At 39.5% G+C, this 23,146-nt stretch overlaps 1 protein-coding gene across 1 annotated transcript in view; it reads right to left on the bottom strand.

Annotated features, from left to right (window-relative positions):
• Window positions 1-271: 271 nt before the first annotated feature.
• The window catches only part of ASXL3 (additional sex combs like transcriptional regulator 3), a 98,395-nt gene continuing 75,520 nt past the window's right edge, over window positions 272-23,146 (bottom strand). The window contains exons 9-12 of the mRNA XM_010146818.1: window positions 14,401-14,497; window positions 13,824-13,929; window positions 6,627-8,583; window positions 272-3,952 (exon numbers count right to left, since the gene is read on the bottom strand). Of these exons, the coding sequence (XP_010145120.1) occupies window positions 272-3,952; window positions 6,627-8,583; window positions 13,824-13,929; window positions 14,401-14,497 (5,841 nt within the window). The remainder of the gene's footprint in view (window positions 3,953-6,626; window positions 8,584-13,823; window positions 13,930-14,400; window positions 14,498-23,146) is intronic.

Below are 23,146 nucleotides of genomic sequence, written 5' to 3'. Positions count from 1 at the left end.
TTTTTTAAGCACAGCAAGAGTTCATAGAAGCTCCAGTAACAAGGCTATTTTTTTTTTTTTAAGCTACTTCTACAGGTTTCCTCTTCTTCCCAGAAAATGGCACTCAGGCAGGAATAACTAAATTATGAAAGCACCACGTGGAAGAAAAAAAGAAATAAACAATTAAAATCAACTAATTGCAAACCATTAGTGGCCTAAACAGTTCCAATTTCTCTGTTCTTTGTCCTGCTCTCCCACGCTGGCAAGGGATACTGCATCTTTGACTCAAATCCTACCGTACAACCAGACAAGCTACACACAGTTTGGAAGGCCCTATGCAGTCATCATGACAGAAGGCTCCGCAGCCTTTGCACACAATCATGGCTTTCAGCCTGCACGAGCATTTCAGTTCCAGCTCATCGGCATTGCTACTGTCAGCAAATTTCTGAACCGGGATCTGCGCGTTCTGGTTAGCCAGGCCTGTGGCAGTGTTTGAGCCACTTCCTAAAATCCCAATCGATTTCTCAATTGCAGATGCTGCCCTTTTGAAGCTTGTGCTACCGAAGTGTATGGTCGGATAATTTCCACAGAGCTGCTGCTGCTGCTGCTGCTGTGGGGGCTGCGTCTGTATTTTCTGAGCAGCAAGTTGGGTAAAAGGCTTCTGTGGCTCAGAAAGTAAATAGGAAGAGAAATCTGCATTTTTTAATGCAAATGCTTTTAACTGTTCTTTCACTTCGTTCTGATCGTAGGAAGCTTGTTTCATGCCCAGTTCACAGCTGCTGCTTAAACCTTCCTCAAAAGAAATAGGTTCAGATTTTATATTGCTACAGATGCTTGGTGGCTGAGGCCAACTAAGTCTTTTCGTGGTTTCCATAGTAACTGTCGGCTGTTTTTGATCAGAGGGGACTTCTGCATTTGGGTGAGGAGGGGGAGGAGGTGGCAGGGGCGGAGGGGGAGGAGGGGGATGCACTAAGGTTTTACTCTGCAGAGTCTGAGAGGCACTGGCAATGTCATCACCATCCTTAATTTGAATATTAGGAGAAAACACACTTCCTAGCCTCAGCTGGTGAGCTGCTGTAGAAATACTCACATCACCCAAGCCCTTCTGTTCCAGGTGTCTGCTAAAAGCAAACGCGTTGCAGCCAGGGGGGCCTTTTGAAGTAGTTTGCAACAAAGCTGCCGTAGGAAGAGGGCCTCTTGCAGCCATGGACATTTGGTAAAAATGCTGTCTATGTGAGGTACTAGCTTCTGCATGAAAGCTGCCGTTTTTCTCAACGTGAAATAAGCTCTGCTGGAAACTGCAGGAAGGCAACGGCCTCTTCTGCTGCTTGATCTCAGGGCTGTGAGCGATGCGGCTCTGAATGGCGTGCTTGTTCAGCCACTCCTGCTTAAATGGCTGACCATGCCCTAGCTGGTTCACGCTGGAACTGATTACACAAGGAGCCACTTTAACATCTGTGTCCATTGACACCTTCCCAGGCTCACATTTAATTTGAGCGTGTTCCCCTACAGTCCTGGCCATCCTCTTTTTAGGATGGTTTTCACGCTTTCTGATTTGTAGTGGGGCCATGCTGCCTGCTGTAAATCCTTTACCATCTGGATTAGGAGAGTTGGAAGGATGTTCAACAATATTTCTCTCGGACACTGCCGTTTTACATACTGAGGTAGTTTGCAAAGGCAAGGGAAGCCTGTTAATTTCTAGTTTGGCTCCTGATCTGGGCTGCGGCAGCACTTTCTCTAAAGGCAGATTGCCTTGCAGTAACTGTGTCACCAGGGGATTGTTGGCCTCCACTGACGACAAGCGACAGCTAGAGCCCCCGGCACTGGTAACTCTCTTTAGGGTTTCTGTTGTCAGGGACAGGGAGTCTTCCATGGAGTCCGCAATGGATGTCTTGGAGGTCTGTGGTGGCTGTGCACCCGCGGCTATTTCTGCCGTCTGGGCAGGCATTTCAGGTCCTGTAAAATCCTCGGTGTCCATCCTGAAGCACTTGTCAGCCTCATTAGTTTCCGATTTAACAGGAACAGCAATGCTTGTCAAAAGACTCCTGGGTTGCAGTTCTGACATTTGCGTGTAACTGGAAGGTTCGGTTTTGACATTTTTTAAGCAGTTTTGCTCTGCGTACTCCTTATGCTTACCGGAGTTGAGATGGCTGACCACTGGCTGGTCTGTACTCATTGCCTCTTCCTCATGCCAACAAATCCGATTGTTGGTGTTATACTGATTGGCACAGGCAGCATCTGCTTCGTTTTTAAAAGCTGAAGGACCTCTTAATTGCTCAGCAAAACCTTGGCTGGGAGTAACGACCTCAATTAATTTCTCTTGAGGAGCAAGAGGCACTTCTCGAAGACTTGAACAACCTGCCTGCAAGTTCTTGCTGTCTTGCTTTGCCGTAATGGTGGTGATAAAGCCAGAGCTGTGCTCAAGGCTTTCGTTAGAGACCGCTTCAGGCCTGCTTATGACAGACACCTGAGGACAGGCTATACTTTGTAAGGCAGTTTCTGTCCTTACAGGTCTGCTGTGCAGGTCAAGGCTGTTCTCTGCGTTTTCAATAGAAGAAGGAAGCGACAGACTGGAATTCAGATTTGTAGTGTGGTCAACAATAACTTTGCAAGGTATGGACCTATTCATGGCAGTTTGCGTAAAGCTCACTGGCTGAGATTTACCAGAGAGATCCATTCGGTTTCGTGCTCCAGAGCTCTTTTCTAAGAGATCAGCATTTAATTTAGTAGCGTTCTCGTAAGAGCTTATTGTCACCATGTTACCAGTAAACATTGAAATGGGTGGCCTCGCAACGGAATCTGCTGCTGCAAGGGCCTCGCTGCAACTTAAAGCTGACCTAACGGTAGTGTGAATGGAGACAGCGCTTTGCTCGTTACACCCAGTTATGGCTATCTTATCAGAACAAAATCTGTTGGTAGGCCCCACCGGGGGAATCAGTACAGAACTACCAGAGAGATGATTTGGCAAATTATTTGTGATAGACGAAGCTGGCACAGTGGCATAATGACTGGAGACTGCGTTATTGGCATTGCTACTTGGTATTGGCAACCTTTTGTCATCGATGGCATTGGATAAGACCGTATTGTCTATGGAGACTGGTACATTACTGTTATCAATACATTTTGGTCCAACGGTTATGCAGGGAGTATCAGCCCCTTGGATGGTTTTCAGCATATTTATATTACAGGCTGAAACTGCTGTGTTTGCACTGTCAACAGACATTAAAACAGAGGATTTATCAACAGAACTTGCAAAAGAAAGTTCTTTAATTGCTCCAGACATAGCAGTGCTGCAAACAGACACAGAGACTGAACTTTTATTATAAAGCACTGGCACACTGTTACTTTCAGTAGAGGTAGATGAAATAATTTTCTCACACAATTGCGGCGGCATAGGTATATTTTCATCAGAACTGTGCACAGGTATCTCAGTAGCAGTTTCTGGCAATGTGGCTGTGTTAAGTGACTGCTGCAACAGAGCGGTCGTCTCACGGTGATGAGCAGACTTGTTGCTAGGGGACCTGCAGTTAGGATTAACTATAATGACACCGGTAGAACCTTCAATCTTTGTGTCAGTGGAAGCTGGGATCTCCAGAGATGAGGTACTTTCCTTTGAGCTGAACTGGGCCTTTGATTCTTTATTAGTCTGGAGTAAATGAGCTCTGGCTTGATGCTTTGCGAAGAGCTTGGCCTTTGTTTGCTCCTTGATGTGTGCCAGTGTTCTCGTCTTCCCACCTTCGCATGGGGTCCCCATTGCTCCAGAGACTATGCTCGCAGCTGCTGCCACGGCTGCTGCAGCTGCAGCTTCTCTTTGGGCTCTTGCTTGCTGAGCTCTTGCTTTGATATCTGCAAGAGTTCTAGCCCCAGTGTTTCTCCCACTGCTGACCGATGTACTTGGGGAAACTCGAGGTTCTGGTTTAGAAACAGGTTGGCTCTTGATGATAAAAGGTGGTCCAATTTTTGAAAGCTGAATCTAAAGGAAGAAAAAACCCAATAATTTTAATGAGATCATTGGCTTGCTAAAATCACCAGCTGCCTTTTAAAGGGTCAGAGAAAGGTATTGAAGGGAATTACCGTTTTGTGCAGACAGGTAGAAAAATGCTAAAAATTAATGGTATCTACACTTCAGTATTTTATCATCCTTGCGCATGAATAACTGCCACCTGTATGAGGCTATTCACATTGATCCTTCTGACAGGAAGAAAGATTGAACTGGATGACAACATGATGCTTATCTGATACAATTTGTCAGACCTGTTTTTTATGCAGTGTATGTAACTGAGAAGATCAAGAAGCCTTGTGCAGCAATACTGGAAAAGAGCCTACAACTAAGGACTTGCTGAAAATGTGTGAAAAAATAACAATCACGTAGAGCTTTTGCTCCTTGGTCTCCAATGACTAAGACATTAGGAACAGCCTGATTTTTGATTATATATCAGGCAACAAATCGTGCCTTTAGGCAGGATTTAGCAGTGTCTCCACTGAGCCTGTTTTTCATGTTACACCACAGAGGACTTCAGAGTAGTGCTATAAAAGAAGTGAATCACCAAAGGCTACGCCTTTCACTTCTTCACTCTCCATTTTAAGAGGTTCGCTTTAGTAGATCCCTGGGATACCTCCCACACTACTGCATTTCAAAAACCAAATCCTCAAACCTACAAATACTAAAAATTCAAATATTAAAGTTTTAAATACCTAAAACTTTAAGAAAATAATAACCTGTAAAATCACTGAGATTATTAGTATTTTCCCACTTAGGCAAATCTGTTTTCAGGATTAGAGATTAAGAGACTTGGGACCACTTTATAACTCATACACTCTCTCTGGATACCCAAAGGTCAGCAAAAAACGTATTTCAATTTCTTAAAAGGGATATATGTTTACTGTCTGTCCACAGTGACAGGACTTAGTCGTTAATGCTGTGACTTCTCTTCTGAAAGGAACTGAGAAGAAAACTAGGTAGTATTTGTAGAAAAAGTATTCATAAGGTACGATGGGAAGTGAGGGTCATGTAACAGAATGATTTAGAACTGGGGTTCTTTTTCCTCTTTTAATTACAAAGCATAGAGGTTTGATGGTGAGATCATCCAAGAGCCAAATATTTGTTACACAAAAAGATACTAGAACTGATTGTCTGAAATTATTTTTTGAAATGCTTGCCAATTTTTTCGGTATTCTCATTCACTGGCTGGTGGCTTCAGGGAAGTTCAATTCTTGAGACTGTGCAAGACTGACAACATCTAATTTTCCATAAGAGATCAGTGGAAATCAATATTAAGATTTTAATATAGAACCATACAACCCTGCTGGTCTGGAGGGCTGGAATAGTTCACTTTTAACTAGCAGTTAAAATTTTGGCTTTTAATAAACACTCATGCCTAATATTGTGAGGGTTTAACATTTATATAAACCTATTTTAAAGACTATCACAAACTCACAATTACTTCAAAACATTTTGCTTTCTCAGTAGCAACTTTTTTCAGTTTCCACTTTGCAACATCAGAATGCTAAGGCTTTAAGTGCTTGATTATTTTTATTATTATAGTCATGACCTTTTTTTATTCCCTAGTGATCTATTTTCTTTTGTGCTTAGAGAGTGATTAGAATTTATTAGGCTGGATAGAGACCTTCCAAATATGAAAGAATATCACTAAACTCAGAATGGGCTAACTTCCAATTGCATCACTGCTCATAAAAATAAATTAGTTGAAATACGCTGCCGCTCTAGTGATTAAAACAGTTAGCCTATTTGCCCTCCTGGCCGTATTAACAATGTTCAGTGATTGCAGCAGTTAAAAATAAATCCAGAAAAGGGCATTTCTGAATAATCAGGAACTAGTATTGCAAAGTCAACGGCTTAAGTTCAGCAAATTGGATCTAAAACTTGGCTGGTGTCACCATGTACAAATTGAAAAGGGTCAAAACACTGAGCCTATATATATATATATAACTAAATCTATAGATCCTTTTGTTTTAAAAAAAAAAGCTTCAACTGGAATTTACCTTCTTACATAGCAGAATGACACACATAGAAGTGTTTTCTTAGTTGGTGTATCTTTTTTACCTTTTGATTCCCATTAACAAAGATATCTATACATACATCAATTAGGCACTTTCCCCTGATAGCCAAGTCTCTGTTTCCAACTAATTCTACAGGGAAATCTTATACTTCAGCCTACCCGAAGCCCTAGGCTTGCAAAGGGATCTCCAACTATTCTGACTCTAGGTTCTCTTGGATTAAGGTTGTTTTTCTTGGTATTGGTTATGGTAACATTTATTATTCATGCTTGCTGGAGAAATCATCCGCAGGAGAACAAGCGGATAATACAGTTGGGCAATTAGGAAAACAAGTAGCACCGTGTAAATGATGGGGAAGCTCTTGAATTAGATTAAGCGATAGATCCTGGAAAACCTTCCCCCACACAAAAGCAATCCTGTAGCAAAGACCCTGGCTGAACAACTATAGGTGTATTTATATCAGAAGTAATTTGGCATGGTAGGAACGTATTAGTAAAGTGAAACCATCAGTACTGACACCCCTCACACCTCCACAAAAAATACAGCACGCACTGTGTCTTCATGCAGTCAGTAGGAGGGAGATAATAAAGCTTTAGTGCCCAAGTCAGCCTGTTTATTCATTACTTTACCTTAAGGGGTGGAACTCGGGGTTCTTCTCTGGGTGGTTGGTCTTTATCAGTTGGACTCGTCGATGAAGCACTGCGGTTAGGCTGATCATCATCTATTCTAGCTCTCTTCTCTTTGCAGATTCCAAAACTGTGCTGTTCTGCTGTTTTCCTCTTTGGGATCTCTGGGTCTCTACTTTCAGTCCTCACTTCAGGTGGTTTTGTGGGCTCTAATGACTTGGAAGAATGCGAACTCTCTAGACGGCTTTGGGTGCTGCCTGTCAGCTTGTGAGATTTACTTCTGCACACTTCAGAAAACGTAGCTTTCTCTAGAGATGAGGTATATAGTTTATCATGTGGCTTTGATGGAAGCAATTCCATATTTTTGCCAACTGATCCTTCTGATAAGATGGCTACCTCTGATGGCAAGAGTGTACCTTTCTTGTCACCTCTTTGCTGAACACTGTGATTTTTAATTTTGATCACCTCTGGAGGAGAGTGTTCTGGAATGGATGCAATGTAGGATTTCTCAACTTCAGAATGTGACTTACATGGCTGATGACTGAGGTTTTTGCTTTGGGGCTCTTCCAATACTGAAGTATCAGGTATAATTTTTAGCGGACCAACTTTCATATTTTCAGGGGCACTCTGAAGTTGTTTTGGCTGGACAACAAGATTCTCTTCTTGAACCACCTTAGGAATGGTAGAGCCTTCTTCTTTTAAAGTGGGAAGAGAGTCTTCCAACAAGCACGGTGATTTCCTTTGTGGCAAAATAAGTCTTTCATTGCTTGGGGAATTAGAAACTGGAGATGTCTCTGATGGAAGAGGCAAACTATTTGCCATGGATGTTTCAGAAGTTAGAAGAACAGAAGATACTGAAGATGTTTCTGATGTTAAAGGCAAATCGGACATTGGAGATGTTTCTGATGTTAAAGGTAAATTAGAAGCTGGTGATGCCTCTGATGTTAAAGGCAAATTTGACATCAGAGATGCTTCTGAGGTTACAGGTGAGGTGGACATTGGAGAGATCTCTGACATTAAAGGTGTGTGCAAGTTTTCATCACTGGCCTTTTGCTGAGTATCACTTTCAATGTTTTCAGTACTGGACACTTCAGAGGAGCAAGCTGTTTCAAGAGATGCTGGAGTACAGGGTTCCTCTGAAGTCGATTGAGTGTCTCCTCCAGGAGAGGCAATACAAACACATGGTCCTTCCGGACTTCCAGAGGAAAAGGAAGTTTCAGAAATGCAAGCATTCTCAGACAACTGTTCCTCAGGGTCACTTTGAAGCTCCATATCCACCGCAATGCCTCCACTAGTGAACAAGGAGCCTTCCAGAGCAGCATTTTGCATTTCTGGTGCAATTAGCTCTTTTGCAGATTCAGAATCCTTCTCTGCTGTATCACTGATAGAGTTTGTGGACGAAGCTGATCGTGCTGGTGATACACAATCCTCCAGCTGATCTATCACAACTGACATCTCCTCCTGAGGGCATTCTGACTTCAACTCCACTTTAATTTCAATGTGAGATACAGTATCAGTTACATCATTCATCATGACACAGGACTCAGTGCTGTCTGCAAGCTGTGCTGCTGCCTCTGTTTCTTCATTTGTGCCAGCTGGACTTACTGACTCCTCAGAAAACTCCTGTTCTGTTTTATGGTTCTCCTCTGGGCATTCACAAATACTTGTCTCAACCTCTTCAGCAATCTCCTCCTGAATGATTGATTCTTCAGGTATCAGTATATCCTCTGAGTCTGCTGTTGGATCCTTGACAGGAACCTGTTCCATGCTACAAAGAGATGGAGAATAATCTTTCTCTGGTAAAGGTGGAATTTTAGTGCCTTTCTCTTCTTGGTCCTCAAAGGTTGCTTGCTTAGAAGGACCAGGTGTGCCAGAAGATCCACACAAAGAATTGCTTTCATCTTCGTCATTGTTCTGCACTGCAGTGAGTTTCATTGATTCTCCTCTTGACATTCCCAATCTAAATGAAACCACAAAAATTAAAATGGTCTTTTCATGCAGACATGAAAAAGGAATAGGATCATCATTTTTTATTTACAAAGAGGATATATTTTCCAGTATAAAATAATGGTTTGTTTAAGAGGTGGCTGACTAATTTATATATGGTTGTATATATTTTGGAAACCTAACTAACCAGATTTTCTTATCAGTGTTAAAAAAAATAAAGTTTAAAAAAAAGTAATCTATTATTCATTATTTAACTATTTGGCACATCAGTGAAACAAAATGGCAAGCTACACAGATTCACCACTACCCATACTCTGTTTAAATTTCAGTGTGTCTTTGGCTTTTTTTTTTTTTGAATACCAGCATAACACTGCCATACTAATACAGCATCAGTTACAGAGGAAATGCACAACTATAGCTTCTTCCATCAGTAAGGAACTTCTAAAGTAAGGAAGGAGTAAGTAAGGCATTTTCTAAAGGAAATCCCTTTTTTCCTCCTGCACCTGCATTTAGAGTCAACACAGCTAACAATATGGCTTAAATACTGCACTTGAATGAAAAAGCTGCACCTAAAACTCATAAGGCGAAGTATGCATTTCAGTTTTGTAATTTGACAGTCATTTCAAAGTTACAATGAAAATCAAAGTAACTCCACTTCAAACACATTTTACAACTTCAGAGTCAATTATAAAGATTTCAGTTGACAGCTTGTGTGGCTTTGTTCCATTCTTTCAGCAAACTAAACACAATTTAAGATAAAAACTATTTATAGATAAACAGATCTATGTATGTACTATTAACTTAATGGTACTATTCACTATAATTAAAAAGAAGTTTAACATCTTTAAGGAGGTAAAAATCACATATTTATAATCTATGCATTCATCAGGGATGAAGTGCAAAGGAACCATTCCTACATAAGCTTCTCTTCTGATGATTTTTTCTACTTTTGGTCCTGAAAATAATAGTTTAAAAAAGTTTTATTACTTCAACAGAATTAAAAAAGAAAACCAAACAACACCAACACAACAAACCAAACCAAAAGTGAACACCTGAAAAAAAATAGTTATCATTAAAAACGTATGTGCTCTGCCATGTTCATTTCCTTCTAAGGACAGTGGGAATACAGGTGTCCAGCAGGTTTAGTAACATTATCCAAGCGGACTTTGTGCCTCAGCAATTACGTAATAGTAGAAAGTATACAAAAGCTTGTGGCTGGAGGCCTTAAAGAAATTTCATGGTCTTAAAGGTCTTCTAATTTAATTAATAGAATTTTGGTCTCAGTTCTTATTTTAACCAGAAAACAAAGAATAATATAGAAATAAGTGAGCACAGAAGACAATCAGAAATTATGGAAGCAAGATAACTTGTGAATGTGCAGCCAGGGGATACAAAGATCACAAAGGCCCATGTATATGGAAGTATGGAATAAACATGTAAAAAACCAAAATCTCTGCTTGCACATTTTAAAAATACTGAACAGATGCATTACAGTGATAGCTGTAAAAGAAAAGAAAAAAACCCAACACAAAACCAAAACCCACACCAAAAAACTCAGCAACCCACAAACCAAAACCCCGCTTAGAATTTGTACCCCAAAAAGCACTCTCAGGGTAAATATTAATATTGCCTACTATTAGTCACTTAATATGCACAAAGTCTCCCTATCCCATCAATATGCTGAGGAAAGGTCCTCTAGAGAGCAATTCAGAATAGTAAATTTACATCTCCTGCGCTGAATCCATTTCAGAAGATGTGTCTTCCTTCTATACAGACTACAGGTTCCCTATATAGTCTATATGTTTCAGTTACAAGTTCAGGTGTGTAAAGCTCAGTTTACCCAGGGTCAAGCGAGTAACTTCCTTTCCCTAAAATCACTTGTGTAAATGAGCAAAAGCTATTTCAAGAAAATGAGGAGGGGAAAGAAATCCACTGCATTACTGACCACTCAATCAGTGGTCTATTTTCTCTAGCTGACTTACATTATGAAAAATATTGCCTGATACCTTTATGGAATGGAAACTACCTTTATGGAATGAAAATCAGCAAAGAAATGAGGGACAGGATAAAGAGGAATGCAACTGCCACATGGACACCATACAAATACACACATTCTAGTAATAATATTGGAGAGGAAGAAGTGTAAGAAATATAAGATAATGCAGGATTAAGGCCAGAAGAACATGTACTGATTCTTTTTTATTTTTTTCAGTATTGGAAATACTACTATCTTGAAGAAGATACTGGAATAAAGGAAAAGGCTTTCAAAAGGGGAAGGCTCAAGATCAGCATGTTTAAAGCAATCTCAGATTGCAAGATAAACAGGTGATCTGTCTTCTTCCTCAGAGAAAGAATTACTCAGAGTTTGCAAAATGGCACAAACATGTGAGGAGAGCATAAACAGCCGTCAGTGAAAGTGCTAAGGACAGGATCCAACTGACGAAGTAAGGGCAGTCAGACATCAAATTAAAAAATAAAAGCCAAACAGCTACTCAAGGATATATGGATGCTCATATTCTAGTGCTGTGATAAGTAGTACCAGAGAAAAAAAAAAAATTAATGAAGGATTAAATCAGCAATAAAATTTAGAGGAGGTCTGCCCAAAATTAAAGCTTAGATTTAGTGAGCTGGCAGTACTATCCTGACACATTAACTCTCTCAAGAGTGGGAAAAGAAATAATATATTGACTCAATACATATATAACCCTTGCAATCCTGAGGCAACAAGCCAGAAGAAGGTGGACTTCTGGCAACATGCACCCGCTGAACCTCGATAAATGACTGCGGAATGAAGTTTTTGGGTTTTTTTTAAAGAAATAAGTGGGAGGAAAAATGAACAACCATGAGGAAGTGGAAAGAGAACAGAAATGGAGGGAAGTAAAACACGACTGACAGTCCCAGGATAAATAGCCTGGGTACAAATAACACAAGAAACATAATGTATAGAGTCAATAAGGAAGAAGCACTCTTAGAGTGCCTTTGAATGCCATGAAATGGGGAGTGTGTAAAAAAGTTTACAAAGATTCTGCTTCTACTAATGATCCTTTGCTAAGTATAAGGTGGAACTTGAATTTACTCATGGAATATTAAAAGATCACATTAGCTCAAGTCAGAGCACTAATACTACACTGGCTGTAAAGTGAGCAAGTTGGACTGCAGGAGAGATCCATTTTGCAGACAGAGAATGTGAGAAATAGCTCAGGAAGCTTTCAAAGTCTGCTACTTCAGTTGAATCAACATAGCTGAAAAAGAGACAAAGCCCAATCACATTTAAAGCAAGTTTAAAAAACAAAGTGAAAAAAGGTGAGAGAACTCACACAGGGTGAAGCTATAGCAAAAGCTACCATTCAGTCAGTAAATAATGAGAAACAATACTTAAATCTGGCCAAGCAGCAAAGTGGAATCTGCCTATATAACAGCCAGAAAGAAGAATGCAAGCGAAACAACACAAGCTGGGAAAGGGCAGGGGGAACCAGATTCAATATTGCAGTCAAAAGGGAAATTATGTGCAGTATGACATTTTGCATAACAATGTTGATGTCAGGGGCCTATCAACCCAAATGACATGTATCACTGCAGACGGAGTAATTATCTGCCAACCATTATAGTGTCCAGCATTCAGCCAGCACGGCAGGACTGCTGGCTCTGTAAAATTGCGAGTGTCATCCTCTGTGCTTGTGACAGTCATTTGTAACTGAGGAATAGGCACCAGCTAGAGTGAGGTCCTCATGCTTCGCTGTACTAAACTTGTATTTCTCGTGGAAGGCCCTGTGCCAATACCCTATGTAGCCTTTTCCTTTGTGAAAGGTTGGTAACCGACTTCATTATCTTCTCTTGACACGCATAATAAAAAGCCATTATGTTCCGTATCTAAAAACCTAATTAATATTTTTTGGTACTACAGGGATCAACACCTGGACTACACTGAGGTCTCAAAGCTGTTAAGGCAGAAATTAAGCACTTGACAATAAGAAAGTCTGCCATATTAAGACCTTACAATTTCCATTATATGTAAAGTTGCAGTGGTGTAGAAACAGCATTTGCACTGGGAGAAAGCACCTAGCAGGGATGTGCAAAATAAAATATTAAAATGGATGTGACCATTTGCTGTTTTTTTTTCATCACATTTCCCAGTGGTTCAAGGCAGTGAATTGCAAGAGTAGCATTGTTACTGCAGAAACACTTTAGCTTAAAGATTAAGGCATTAAGTAATCACTTATATGAGAAGTTCCATGTGCCCTGGATTTCTGAAGTGGAAAACATCAAACAACAAAACTGAGACATCTCATGCGATGATGGTTCCCAAGGTACCTTTTTGTCGGCTAAGTGTTATGCATAAATTCCATTAAAACATACCTGGAAAAAACCCCCAGCAACTTTTGAAGAATTGGTTTACACTTTATAACCAACACTTTTAATACTTAATGTTTTTAGGAACAGAGGTGTAATTCTAAGTAAGGATGGATTAACTATTTAAAGCAATTTTTAAAAGGAAGATTCTAGAATTTGAAAAAGATGTCAATCTTCTTAAATTTCGATTTTTTTTTTTTAACTGAATGTAAAAACTGAATCTTCAGCTGGTGCAGAATGCCATCTCTGTGTCATCATCAATGAAGCTGTGCTGACTTGCCCCAGTTGTGCACCTGGAGTGATATTACCCAATTTGTTTTAGTCAGCTAAGGATATTTATTTATTCTTTGCATCTCACTTCTAAAATTAGACTGGTCATTGTACTTTCCTTTTTCTCTAGCTAATGTTTTTTCTATGTTGTATATACTACTCCAGCAAAGGGCCATCTCAGCCAAACAATAAGAACTCAGTATTTGATTTTAGAAACATTGCAACTAACTTAGAGAAAATAAAATAAATAAAAACATACTACAGAAATATCTCTACTGGTCTTCTAGTCTGTAGAAGCTGTATTTATATTTGCAGAAAGGGGAGAATTGCCCTAATGCTGTCTTTTAAAAGATAATTAGAAAATACTCACATGCTTGGGCCTTGTGTCTTAAGCTCTCCTTGGAATGAATTTTTATGGATGAGTTATAAACCTTTAAAAATGCAATTGTAATGCAAGTGCAGACACACGACTATAATTCTACCCACGACTTCTTATACTGGCGAATGACTGCCTTTGATAACTGCTTTATTAAGTTTTACAGCATATGACCCTGCTATGTGAAGCAGAGAATTATATTTTCATTTGCTCCTATAAGAAAATAAAATAATGCTTTTATTTGCTTCAATACTTACTTTTCACCATAAAACCTTTCAAAGAATTTTTCTTTCCAAGGTTCTGTCTTCTTTTCCTTTTCAATCTCTTGTCTGATGCGCAACTGCATTTCTGGTGTAAATTCGCCTAAAAAACAAATACTAACATATTGAATAAAAGTTGTCAAAGATTAGCTGAATATGGGTAATTAGAAATTAAAGATACAAAGATGATATACAGTGATTTCAGTTATCCAACAATTCCAAATGAAAGTAATGAAAACCAAAAGTGAGTGTGACATAGAAAGATTTAATTTACTATATAACATCATTATTTCAAATGTATATTGGTGGGATTCAGCTGCATGCATTTATGTTTCCAAGGCTGGCAGGGATGAAAATGCTTGGGTTTTTTTTTTTCTAAACTGTCAAAATAAGCTGCAACAGCAAGGTGTAAAAATACACACTAAATCCAAAACGGAATCAGCAATTTTTATTTTGCTGAATTACTGGTGTATTGCACCTTCTACTCTAAAAGTATTTTTCAAAGGCAGAAACAGAGACATTCTTTATAAAAACAATTAACCTTTGGTAAGCCTGAGAACCAGTACAGAGTTACCTTCTGCCAATCGCTGTTTCCACCCTTGTGCTGCATATGCGAAGAATTCATTATTTAGGGCAGAACTACTGAGGCGCAGAACTCCATCACTTCCCATCTAGAAAATAAGCCGATGGCAGCAGAAGACAGTGTCAGAAATAGCGTCAGCTAAGATTACATAAAAACAGAGTTCCAATTAAGGGAAATGGGGAGGGATAGGAGTGGGAATAACAAAGAAAATTACCTACTGCTACTAAACCAGCATTTTCATTATAGTCATTACTGTAAATGCAAGTGGGCTAATCCAGCATCAGTGTGCTCTCTTCAGTCATCAGTATTACTGATGATAACTCAGTTTACAACTGATCGATCTGTTTTAATCATAGTCCTCTATCCTGAGCCTGTGTCTAGAGCTATTGTATACAATCAAAAATCAAGATCATTATTGGACTTGTGCATCTGCCTGGAATATGGTACAAAACAAATTAATTAAATGTAATGAAGACAGTAACGTTGTTTCTAAATAAACCTAACACTCATGTTAGCTAATATGCTCTACTGGCAGAAGAGTGGATGACAGGCAACCTTAACAAAACAACTAGTTTCAGTGCTGAGTTTACACCAAAACCAGCTATACACATAATTTTATAGACCTCAACAGTGAAAACCGTGGGAGAACATGGTAATTATTTTTATTTTCTACATCTCTCAAACATTCAGTGATGAAACACCACTAAAAGTCTTAATCACAGTATTTTCTACAATAATTTTTAAAAGCAATCCAACTATTGAGCCTTCTTTACCATAAAACTTAATGCTTATTTTCAGGTTGCAAGGATATATCTCACTGTTGATGGAATTCTCCTAACTGAAAAAAGTAATTATATGAAACAAATTAGTAGTGAGTATCACCTCTAGCACAATAAATAAAGAGACAATAAAAGCAAACTAGCAAATAAAGACAGAAAGAGAAGAAACAGCAGAAGATGTAACATTACTAGAACAAACACTCTCACCATTTTAAATCCTTTAAGGTAACTACAAGATAAATATTTGACAACACCTTTTGTGATCTAGCAGTAAAATCCAGCACATTTTCCAGCATATTAACATGTTTTAGCTACATAACATCACTTAATTCTCAGTGCTTGTTTCAAACTGAAGCCAGAATAAAGTAGACATGTCACAAACACTAAATGATATTTAGCTGTATCTCCCTCACTGATAGTACTGGCCCTACTTTCAGAACAGTCTTTGCTAATTTACTCATTACCTAGGTGACATCTGGTCCTACAATAATCTCACAGGACTAAACCAGAAAAAGGTGTAGTAGTAAGAAGAGTAAGAGTGTGATAGGCATGGACTTCGAAAAAGTGACAATGCTGAGGGCATTTGATCCCACCTGGAGTACTGTGTCCAGCTCTGGGACCCCCAGCGTAAGAAGGACATGGACCTGTTGGAGCAAGTCCAGAGGAAGCCACAAAGATGCTCAGACGGCTGGAACATCTCTGCTAGGGGACAGGCTGAGAGAGTTGGGCTTGTTAAGCCTGGAGAAGAGAAGGCTCCGGGGAGACCTTATAGCACCTTCCAGTCCCTGAAGGGGCTACAAGGAAGCTGGGGGGGACTTTTTACAAGGGCCTGTAGTGACAGGACAAGGGGTAACGGGTACAAACTGAAAACAGGGAGGTTTAGATTAGATATCAGGAAGAAGTTCTTCTCGGAGAGGGTGGTGAGGCACTGGAACAGGTTGCCCAGAGAAGCTGTGGATGCCCCATCCCTGGAAGTGTTCAAGGCCAGGCTGGATGCGGCTTTGAGCAACCTGGTCTAGTGGAAGGTGTCCCTGCCCATGGCAGGGGGGTTGGAACCGGATGGGCTTTAAGGTCCCTTCCAACCCAAACCATTCTGTGATTCTGTGATTACAGCAAGAAAACAGTATGTGCAAGGAACCAGGTTCCCTCAGCAGGATATGAGTACTGATGCCTGAGATTTCCTGCTATATGGCAACGTTTTGCCAATAAGGCATAGGATTTGCATTGAAGTAGGGTAGATATATAATGCTTCTACGCTTCTCATGATGTGGGTTGTGGAACACATGCATATTAATTACAGATAGGCTATGACTAATGCTGAAACTGGAGAAAAACTGGAAAGAAACAGTGAAATGTGGAAGACGCAGCAAGAAAATAATATCAGTGAGACATGAGAAAGGCCATAAAGAACATGTACTAATTGTATAAATCAAACTGGCATGCTACATTATCTTCTTTCTGCACAGATGAGCTTTCCCAGAAATATGTAAATTCCAGAATTCATATATTAAAGTGAGTTTTTTATATACCACGGCCTCCTGCACCTGAACAAGCTAATCAGTGTATGGTCGAAAACTTGCACAAAACTTGCTCCTAAAACTGTAAGACAAGAAGTTACAAAGAAAGGAATCACAAGTTACAAAATAAACAATTCTCTGTTCCGCAAAGAAAGGTGCTGAAGATACCTTCACTCTCAACATAAAAGGAGATGAAACAGTAACACCCACTCGAGTCAGCACAGGTTCTACTCCAAAATTCAGTAAATTCAAGATTTTATTCCTAAGCCTGACAGTGTTTAGCAGGAAAGAGTAATACAGACATGAAACTGTGATCATATTTAACCTCATTTAACTGCACGGCTGTCTCTGAAAGGCATGGTCCTTCTGAAACTCCACTGCTCAGCTGATGGCAAACATATCAGATGTTTGAAACTATTCTTTCATATTATTCTTATTCTTTCAAGCCAGATCAACAAGTATCATAGCAAAGTAATAATTAGCAATGATTTCTGTTGAATCAGCAAGATGATCCAACTTATCCTAAGATCATACAATCATTAGATCTCATGCAAAGTTGGAATGTACCACAAGAGGCAGAGAGAGGCCACTTTTCAGCAGCAATCCACTTTCAGATTGAATTAAACATAATATGAAACTGTAGCCAAGTGTGATTGAGCTGTTTCACTAGGCTGCATAAATCAAGAGCATTATGAAGACTGCCAAGTTATATTACCATGTGAATACAAGAAGAACAGTATTCACTTCATTGTAACCCTGTGTAAGGACATGAGAAAAGCAAGCTTTGTAAGAAGAGTTACTGCATCTTTTATTTTATTGGCTAATATACTAGGAAAAAAGTGCCAAGTTTCTGGGTGCACAATTTCTTACAAGGTGTGAAAAAAGAAACTGCAATCCCCAAGCTAAATGGTATAAAGAGGTTCAACCAAATTCAAATCTTTACTACTCCACCTGGGAGAAAAGCACAGACTGGAACTTCAGAACAGGAAGCAAATTAGCAAGGTCACAGGTAAAGTTAATTAGTTCCTGTTGACCAGAAAAAATGCCAAGTAATAAGTACTAGTGGAAGGAAAGGAGGAGGGGGAAACACAGAAGAATGGCAGAAAGAGAAGAGAATGGCAGAAATGAGAAGATTGCAGTGGCTTTCCTAAGAAGAAAAATTAATATAGGTCAACTGGCAACGGACCAACAGATCATTTGTGGACTGCACTGGAAAACAGATGCACGCTGCACTCACCACTTCAGATATTAACTGTAACAACTTACAAGTATTAGCAAACTACGTTCACAAGACCAAAAATACGATGTTAAAGATGCTTAGGTTAAGAAAAGTAATAAGAACAAACTCAAGAATTCACTGCTGACTACATGATAGTCATTGCCTTTGATGAACTGGCCGAGGCAACCTTTCCTGAGTCCTGTGTTCATGGAATCACATAACTCATAAGATTTAAGTAGCTGGAACAGCTGAAATATAGACATGAGAAATAATGATACAGAACGTGGAAACACTGATTAATTCGAGGAGAAGCTTCTTTCAACAGGGTATGAAAGAATAATTCCAAGCTAAAACGCTATGGAGGGAGGCATGAAAACAGTCATCATTATCTAGTCTTGGTACACATAATTTAGGATAAGAGATACCAATGGAAAAAATGCAAGAAATAAAGAGTTGGACAGCCCCAGTGACTTTGCCAAACTTGCTCAGAAATTTGAGATCAAAGAAAACCTGTGCTGGAAACGGAACAGAAAGAATTTATTCAGTCAGTTAAAGCTCAAAGAGACAAGGATGAGGACAAAAAAGCTGAAGAAAGTCAAAATGGCCAAAGAGCTAAAGAGAATGAGACTGAAATTTTTAAAAATGCTATAAAAGAAGAAAAAAGCACTAAGCAGAAAGCAGATCCACTGCAATTTTTTCTGCTCTGTTAAACATGGAAGGACTAAGAGGTCTTCCTCCTACAATATTAGCTAACAACCTCTACTGAAATCTTATTTACTACCTCACCCAGAGAACACATTTTCACCTAAGTCAAAAAGTTAAAGTGGAAATAAAAAATTTTGAAGCCAAAGGCTGTATTTACTTCTCTATGCTCTGATGATAGAGTCAGCACAATTAACCACTAGGTCTAAATTAGAATTTGAAGAAACTTGCCAATAAAGCAGTTCTTAAATACACTATTAATTTTTATGGTATTTAAAAAATGCTGTCCAACAGAGACAGTGTGTTAATGAGCTGGAACAACAAACATTTCTTGGAAAGTTTATGTTTTATTCTGTTGAGCTTTAAATTTCTGTTTTTCTGATTAAGCACAATAGTAGAATTATGTTTTCTAATTAATACTTTTGTGGAGAACTCACAATAGCTTTCAAAAGTTCCTCTTTTTCTTGAAAGCAAAGAAAAAAACCCACCCAACCCCAAAACATTATCTCCTAAAACCCAACATCTGTTTGCATTACAAAGCAAATGTCAAACACGCTTATCAAAAGGAACTGAGTAATCTTTCTAAGAACAACTACCTCAGTTATTTTCCTCCAAGTTCCACTGAAAATTCTCTTCTGACAATAAGGCAGAAGAGCTATTTGTAGCTCAACCTGAAGATTCACACTGGTGGTTTAGTAGCGATACAGCAAATACTGCATAGGTGTGTACTGATAGATTATTTGATCTTGGCTACAACTTCTGAAGACAAGGAATTAGCAAATCTATTCTGTTTCTCTCCCTCAAATGATTAATTGTGATAGGACAAGGGGTTATGGGTTTAAATTGATAGGTGGGTGATTTAGATTGGACACCATCGGTAATTCGAGTTTAGATACTTAGCACACTTGCAAACAGACAGAATTAGATGTCTTCATTTGGAGGTGAATCCTATCCTCCTCTGTGTCAAACAGCTCAGAAACTGGATATGGGAAAGCTACAAAGAGGTAAGAGACTGCAACAATAGAAAAGTGTAATGAGAAAAGCACTGACCAAATTACTATCTGTTAATGCTTGTACAGCCCACTGTAAAAGACCTGGCAATGCATTTCTAAAGGCCCTCTACCCTGTCATGCCATACGATGCCACTGACCTTCTTGGCCGTGAGGGCACACTGTTGGCTCATGGTCGTCCTGTTGTCCACTAGGATTCCAAGGTCCTTTTCTCCAGAGCTGCCCTCCAAGAGAACAGTAGTGACCGGACAAGGGGTAACGGGTTTAAATTGAAAGTGGGGAGGTTTAGATTAGATATCAGGAAGAATTTCTTCACAGAGAGGGTGGTGAGGTACTGGAACAGGTTTCCCAGAGAAGCTATGGATGCTCCATCCCTGGAAGTGTTCAAGGCCAGGCTGGATGAGGCTTTGAGCAACCTGGTCTAGTGGAAGGTGTCCCTGCCCATGGCAGGGGGGGTGGAACTACATGGGCTTTAAGGGCCCTTCCAAACCATTCAATGATTCTATGATTATCCCCAAATCAGAACTTGTTCTGGAAAAAGAAAGGAACCAAGAACAGGTTAAGAAGCTCACAGTGTCCAAGAGATTCCTCACCTCCCCTTTGGATTCCAAGGGGGGAATGAAAGGGAATGAGGACAACAGAGACCACCTAATGAACCTCATGAAAGTCTTGGTAGGTATGATGTTTGCAAAATCTTCCTACTTCACTGGTTATTAAACTTTGATGTCCATCTACCTTCACTATAAGAATACAGCCAGAAATGAGACTGAGTGGATTCGAAGTAACAAGGAGGCTGTAGGACTCATCATGGAACCTAGGGATCTGCTGACTTTTTATCAGCAGTGACAGACATATACTGGTAATGAAGTCATGGTTTAATAAGTGCTCTATGCAGAATGGCTTTGGTATCTTCACCCATGGAGTCATGCCTCAAGAAGGTTTAGAGATAGGGCAATAGGTAAGCAAAGATGAAAACAGCCCTCAGAGGAAAGGAACATGCTGTAAATACAGACTTGCTAATTTCTCCAAAATCTGAATGATGTATTTTTTTATGTGGCCCAGTAGTGTGGACAAATAAAATACGATTCTACGGACCCATGCCAGAACAAGTTTATTTAAAAGAGGGGTTAAAGATGGGGCTAATGTGGTGACAGTGGTACATTTATCTCAGTCTTTGATGGTTGAACACTAATGCAAGAACTACAAATGGTACATAGGAGGACTGGGAAGATTTAGTTGACAATCCACATTTTGACTTAGTGGGCAAAATGGAGATCTGATAATTCATACAACTAATAGTAATATAAAAGACTACTGCTAGTCTGGGAAAAAAAAAGACAGAAGAAATAACAACAGAATTAAAAAAAAAGAGTTTCAAGTAGGCATACTTTCAGAAAAGCAGAATTAAATGGGAGAATCCCCAAGAACACAGTGCTAGTGAAAATGCAGTTAAAGAAACCTCACAGTTTTTTAAATAAACAGTACTGACCACACGGAGTGCAAAGCCTCCTGCAAAGGCATGATGGGGATTGTACATTGAAACCACATTGTCTTAGTTACGACCTCACTGCTGACCTCACAGCATGCACGGAATGGAAATGAGGTCAACTTACTAAGCACGAACACCACAGCAGAATATAATATCTGGTATAATATTGGTATAATAGGCCAAAATTAGACACAGTTGGCAAGGGACGCATCAAACTCTGGAAGAAATAATTCCATAAGCACATTAGGAGCAAGAAGATGATGAAAGCAAAAGTTAGTCAACTGTGCAACACAGGGGAAAAAATGGAGGTACGCGGAGACAAAGCTAATATTCATAGTGTCTTTTTTGTATCCGTCTTCACCACAAATCTACTGCATTGAGGTGCTTAATACAATTAATACCAGCAACAAAAGGCAAAAGGGTAAGATCTCACCCTTGAACAAGCGAAGAGATGAATACATACTAGTTAAATGCATTGAAATCATCTGGGCTTGATGGACAAGCCTGTTAAACGGCCAGTTATAAATATCTTTCAGAACTCTTAAAAAATGGATGTCAGGGCACTGTAAAATCATATGTGCTAGGTATATGTACATAGCACATATGTATCATAGGTGTCTAAAGAAGGGGATAAGCACAGCAAAGGACTGAAGACCACTTCAGAAGAACTGTATGGCCTACACACAGACAACCGATTCCTTCCTGAGAGTCCGTAGGGTGTCCTAAGATACAACAGACACATTCTGGGCAGATACAACCCAGAACCTATGGGAGACCTATAACCTTTTGAAGAAGTTGGGTACTAGACTACATTCTGTGGCACGTCTGAACTGACACAAGCAGCCTACGTTTAAATATCTTGCTTGCTCCCTCCCGTCTTCAAGCTCTGGAGAGTATGTGCAATGATTAAAGCACCAGATATCACACTATATACAACTGCCTGGAAGTTAACAAGGAGTTGAGCAACAGCCAACACATATTTGTTAGAATAGGTCATGTCAAGTCAGTCTATTTTCTTTCTGACAGCATAAAAGGCCTTGTAATAGAAGAGACACAGCACAAGTTTTATATCTTGTTTTTAACAATGCTGTGCTACATGACATTTTCTTAAGCAAAGCTAAGATACATAAATTGCAATTAGGTGGCTATGGAACTACTCAGAACTCTTTACTTAGGGAACTATTGTTTATTTATTATCAACTGCAAGGCTGTATTCCAGAGGCATGATTAAAAAAATTGAAGGAATTTGCAAATCACATCAGGCAGACAGAGACTGAGTACACTGAAATCTGCAACTGAAATTCAAAATTCTCTTGATGGATTTGAGAATTACTTTGGAAACAATAGGGATAAGTAGGGCGTTGAAACCGGTGCAAATCCAAAGTTTCAGACTCTTGCAGTAATACATAACTAGCGAAATACAAAATGAGGAAACTAAGTGGCTTTGCAATGCTTCTGGAGACTGATGAGTACATGGGCTGACCACAAACTGAACATAAGTCAAACTTGCTACACGATTGCAAAGAAGGTAAACACAACACTGGAAGTTATACATGGGAGTACTGTGTGAAAACAAAGAAGTTCGTTCTGGTCTCTTTGGTGTTATGTAGCACTTGACCTGGAGTAATATATTCAATTTTGATTGCTGCAACTCAGAACTGGTACAAAGTCCAAAGGAGAGAAATGAGCACAGGTTTAAGGTCCTAGATCTAGTAAGACTGCGTTAATAAGGGCTGTTTCTCAACAAAAACAAACAAGGAGACGGGGAATGGTTTACCACCTTCATGTTTGAAGGCAATTGCAAAATGAACACAGTAATCTCCATGTTCTCACCACAGGGGCCAAACTGAACAAAGAATAATAGTCAGAACTGCAGGGAGAGAGATTCAGATTAGACACCATGGAGAAAACTTTCTAGGAGTGAAAACAATGAAACACTAGACTTGTTTGAAGAAGCTGTGAATTCTCTATCACTGAACAGCAAAAACCCCTTTTAGACTACCTATCAAGAAAACCAGACA

This window comes from Eurypyga helias, unplaced genomic scaffold (assembly GCF_000690775.1).
Source record: "Eurypyga helias isolate BGI_N326 unplaced genomic scaffold, ASM69077v1 scaffold21422, whole genome shotgun sequence".
NCBI lineage: Eukaryota > Metazoa > Chordata > Aves > Eurypygiformes > Eurypygidae > Eurypyga > Eurypyga helias.
Note: the sequence above shows the minus strand (reverse complement) of the source record. Positions and strands in the feature narration are given on the sequence as shown.